The sequence below is a fragment of the Aegilops tauschii genome, chromosome 7, assembly GCF_002575655.3.
Source record: "Aegilops tauschii subsp. strangulata cultivar AL8/78 chromosome 7, Aet v6.0, whole genome shotgun sequence".
NCBI classification, from domain to species: Eukaryota; Viridiplantae; Streptophyta; class Magnoliopsida; order Poales; family Poaceae; genus Aegilops; species Aegilops tauschii.
In genome coordinates this window covers 41,377,583-41,381,460 of record NC_053041.3, presented here as the reverse complement: position 1 = coordinate 41,381,460, position 3,878 = coordinate 41,377,583, and the positions used below count along the sequence as shown (strand labels likewise).

At 44.8% G+C, this 3,878-nt stretch overlaps 1 protein-coding gene across 1 annotated transcript; it reads right to left on the bottom strand.

Annotated features, from left to right (window-relative positions):
• Window positions 1-553: 553 nt before the first annotated feature.
• On the bottom strand, window positions 554-2,806 carry LOC120968631 (protein FAR1-RELATED SEQUENCE 4-like). The gene is made up of 4 exons (XM_073503571.1): window positions 2,687-2,806; window positions 1,205-2,248; window positions 659-1,015; window positions 554-574 (listed from the first exon to the last, which is right to left on the bottom strand). The coding sequence occupies exons 1-4, from the start codon at window positions 2,804-2,806 to the stop codon at window positions 554-556; spliced, it is 1,542 nt and encodes a 513-aa protein (XP_073359672.1).
• Between the last annotated feature and the right edge of the window lie 1,072 nt (window positions 2,807-3,878).

The following is a 3,878-nucleotide window of genomic DNA, read 5'->3' as shown; positions in this document are numbered from 1 at the left end:
AATCATATTCATCCTACAATGAGGACCAACGCTTGCTAAAATCACCTCGATGAAGGTATTTAAGCAGGTAAAGGAGCTGGTCGAGGGGCGAGGTGGGACTATTTTTAGTTACACGAGAACAACGCGCGAGATCGTACGTGACGTGGGCCGTCCGGAGCTGCAACCTCGGATGGGCCGGTGTTTGGGTCGACGTAGGAAAACGGCCTGCCATGCATGAGCCATGCAGACCGTGGGATCGCGGGGGAGATCCGTCTGGCGGCCGTGCGTGCGTGCAGAAATACATCACAAAAATTATTCTACTCGACAATAACAAGTGATACATGCTAGCCCTTATTCCTGTTCGAAATACATCATCATTCTTAAAGTTGGACATCAAATGATACACACAGAAAATGGAAACGAAAGATGTCGAACTAATACAGTAACATGGCAGTACAACCGCACTTCACTAAATTACTTTCACGATGAAATAGAATGTAAAGACCACGTCACACAAAGCTGAATGGCACACGACTTTCTCTGGCTCATCGTCGGTTCATGCTGTATGTAGACATCACAGTTCAGCCTCGAGATCCTACACAGAAGAATAGAATAAATCACATGGACATCAATTATGAGTAAAACACATGCAAAAAATAAATATGAACATATTTCGTACCTCTAGCAATTTAGCGCATTTACGTCGATTGTGACCAGGATTCTTGCAATAGCCACAGATATTCTGTGATCTTGACTTCTTTGTCTTTGCCTGCAGCCTTTTCTTCGGTGCACCTCGGCCTGGCACATGCACGGGATCCAGAACCTTATCAACTTTCTCCGAGTGCGGCATCAACGGGCCAAACCTAATGTTGTTATGCTGAGCATTACTTGACTCCTTGCTGTTAGCTTGTTCAAAACTTGATTGCTTGCCATGATGTTGTGCTTGCAAAAGCATAATTAGACGGTGATAGTCCTCATCAGAGTGGCATGCCTTGAAACTTGCGGCGTGACTACAATTCCGCAACTCGCGGTACCTCTGCAGGCTTACCGAATAGTCATACATCTGGTTTTTTCTGGTAGGTGCGTATGCACATTTTGCATTCATAGTCCACCTAGTGGGAACGCAACAACTGGGCAGAATTGTTTGTTTTAAAATCCCCAATATGTAAAAAATGTGGGAACATGGTGTGCCTGCGCATTCCAGCTTACGGCAAGAACAACTCACCCTGTGCAAAAGACCTCCTTGCTCTTCAATGCGCACTCCAAACTTTTTATCCATTCTTTCCTGCTTGGACACAACATAAGTGGAATCTTCTGATCCATCTAGTATCTCTCTGATCTGACATTTGCTGACAGCATCTATGCTCCATAAGACCATCTTAAAGACACTAGGTGTGAAAACTGTTGCGGCGTGTTTCTCAAGCGGCGAAGCATTTTCCTCTGTAAATGGAACGGACTGCAAGGCTTCGACGTCATGGAGAGCTTCGTTAATCCGTCGCGACTCAAGGCAACGCTCATAGTGCTCTAGCATTTCAAACAACGACATCTTACCCTCAAGATGCGTATGTAGCACAGAGTTCAAGCTCTCACTCCTCTGATTGCTGCTCAATCCTAGGAAACAACGCCCCTCAAGATATGGAGCACACCACAACTTTCTCATTTGATACATCTGATGCAGCCAAGACTCCTCACTGGTTACTTTATTCCGTTGTAAGAAGTATATCCATTCTATCTCATGCTCTTCAATGGAAGAAGTATCATAAATGAAAGATCTGAATTCCTCCTTTACGTCGTCATCATGTAGATGGCGTACAATGTTCTGCTGAATGTGCCATATACATAGTCTATGGTTTGAGTCTGGCCAGACCACCCTGATTGCTCTCTGCATTGCAAGGTACCCATCTGTGATCACAGATATCGGATGCTTCTGTGCCATGCAATCAGAAAAGGTCTGCAACATCCACTCGTATGCCTGGCTTGTTTCATGAGAAATTATACCACAGCCAAAAATGACAGTGCTCCGGTGGTGATTCAACCCGACAAACGGCACGAATGGCAGATTGTATTTGTTGGTTCTGTATGTGCTATCGAAAACAATGACGTCTCCGAAAGCCTCGTAGTCAAGTCGCGATTGACTATCAGCCCAGAACAGTCCCTTCAGATGGCCATGCTCGTCTACCAAGTACTTGAAGAAAAAATCCACATCTCGCTCTCGCTTCGCCATCATGTGCATGATCACCGTATTAGCATCACCGGCACTGATTGTCTCCTACTTATTAGCATGGCAGAAATTATAAATGTCCCTCTTTATGCATCCAACCTTATCAAATCCACCGTATTGAAAGCACAAAATATCCATAATACGGTATTTGCGGATCCCACATTTTTCCATGTCCGCAATGTCCGCTTTCTGCTCATCGCTAATTCGTTTGTGCGAACGCAGCAGACAAGAAAGATCCCGTGGGGCTAGAGGATGGTTGTGCTCATCGATGAAACCCTTGACAAACCACCGACCGGTTTCCTCCTGTCTCGTAATGACCAATTTAGCATTACACCCAACACGAGTTAAACTTCGTGGCCTCCTCTTTCTATCTTCCATCCTTCTTTTCATGTGCTTCTCTTCGCGAAACCCTTGACGACTACACACAATTTTCCTTAAAATTATGTATTTGTTGGATCCATCCCACTCAACGTAGCTTTTCCTCACACTAAAACCTTTTTCAAGAGCATATTTGTTGTAGAATTCATAGCCTTCAGCCTCACTATCAAACATCTTGCTGACAACATTTAGATACTCGAACATACTCTCATCACTTGCATACGCCATGTCTTCCTGCATATGACATGTGAGGGAAACCAATCATCAACATCTTTCTGTTTATCAATGTTGCAGGTGTAAAATAGCTCATAGGCAAAGACAAGTGCATGGAAAAGACTTTGCTCGTTTGACATGTGAGGGAAACCAATCATCAACGCCCAACAAGTAGTATCTCATCTTCCTTTAAACTATATTTCATGCACTATGCAAACCTAAAGTGATGATGACTTTAATAAACTAAATTAAGTCAACTATGGAACCAGTATCTCATCTTCCTTTAGTATATCTCATCTCAAACGTCAAGTATGTCACTTTTTTTCTGCGGTACCAAAGGAAGTAAGCAATGCCCTCAACATCTTAGTTAAACTAACATGATGCGATTAGCTCAAGAGAAACTATGCCACGATAAAGCTTTCCATTCATTGTTCTAGTCCGTACAAATCTCGCATACTGCTAAATTACCCGGATCTTGTGGGGTTGAGGTTGTACTGCATGCACGGTGGAGGGGCGCAACGGCCAAGAGAACGAGCAGAACGCCAAGCCGAATTCATACCTTAAGGATGGTACGCGCGAAGAGATGGGATCGCCCGCCGCCGTCGCCGCCGATTCAGCCGGCGCAGATCCGGCCTTCTTCTTCTTCGGTGACGGCGTGGGGGCTGGGGTTGGTTGGGTGGAGGACGAGGACGATGAATTTATTCCTCTCACCAGGCAGGTCGAGGACGGAGAAGGTCAGGAGCGGCGAGCGGCGACGAATACATCGGAGGAGGATTCTGAACTGGATCGAGTAGACATGGATCTGGTCCTCAGGTGATCGGTTCAAGAAAAGATATTTCCCCCTGGACCATTATGCCCTTATCGCAATTAACATATTAAATTTAATCAATTAAAATTCCCCGCAAGATCGGACGGCTAATAAAAATCAGACGTGATCAGACATGTAAGTACTGCTAAGTACTCCAAGTACTAACCCAATCACCGTAAAACAACTCATTAAATTTATGAGTTTGATGTGCAAATCAAAGCCCATCCAGCACCACGTGCTCCTCTCTCCTATGACGATGAATCGCATGCTCACGTACCA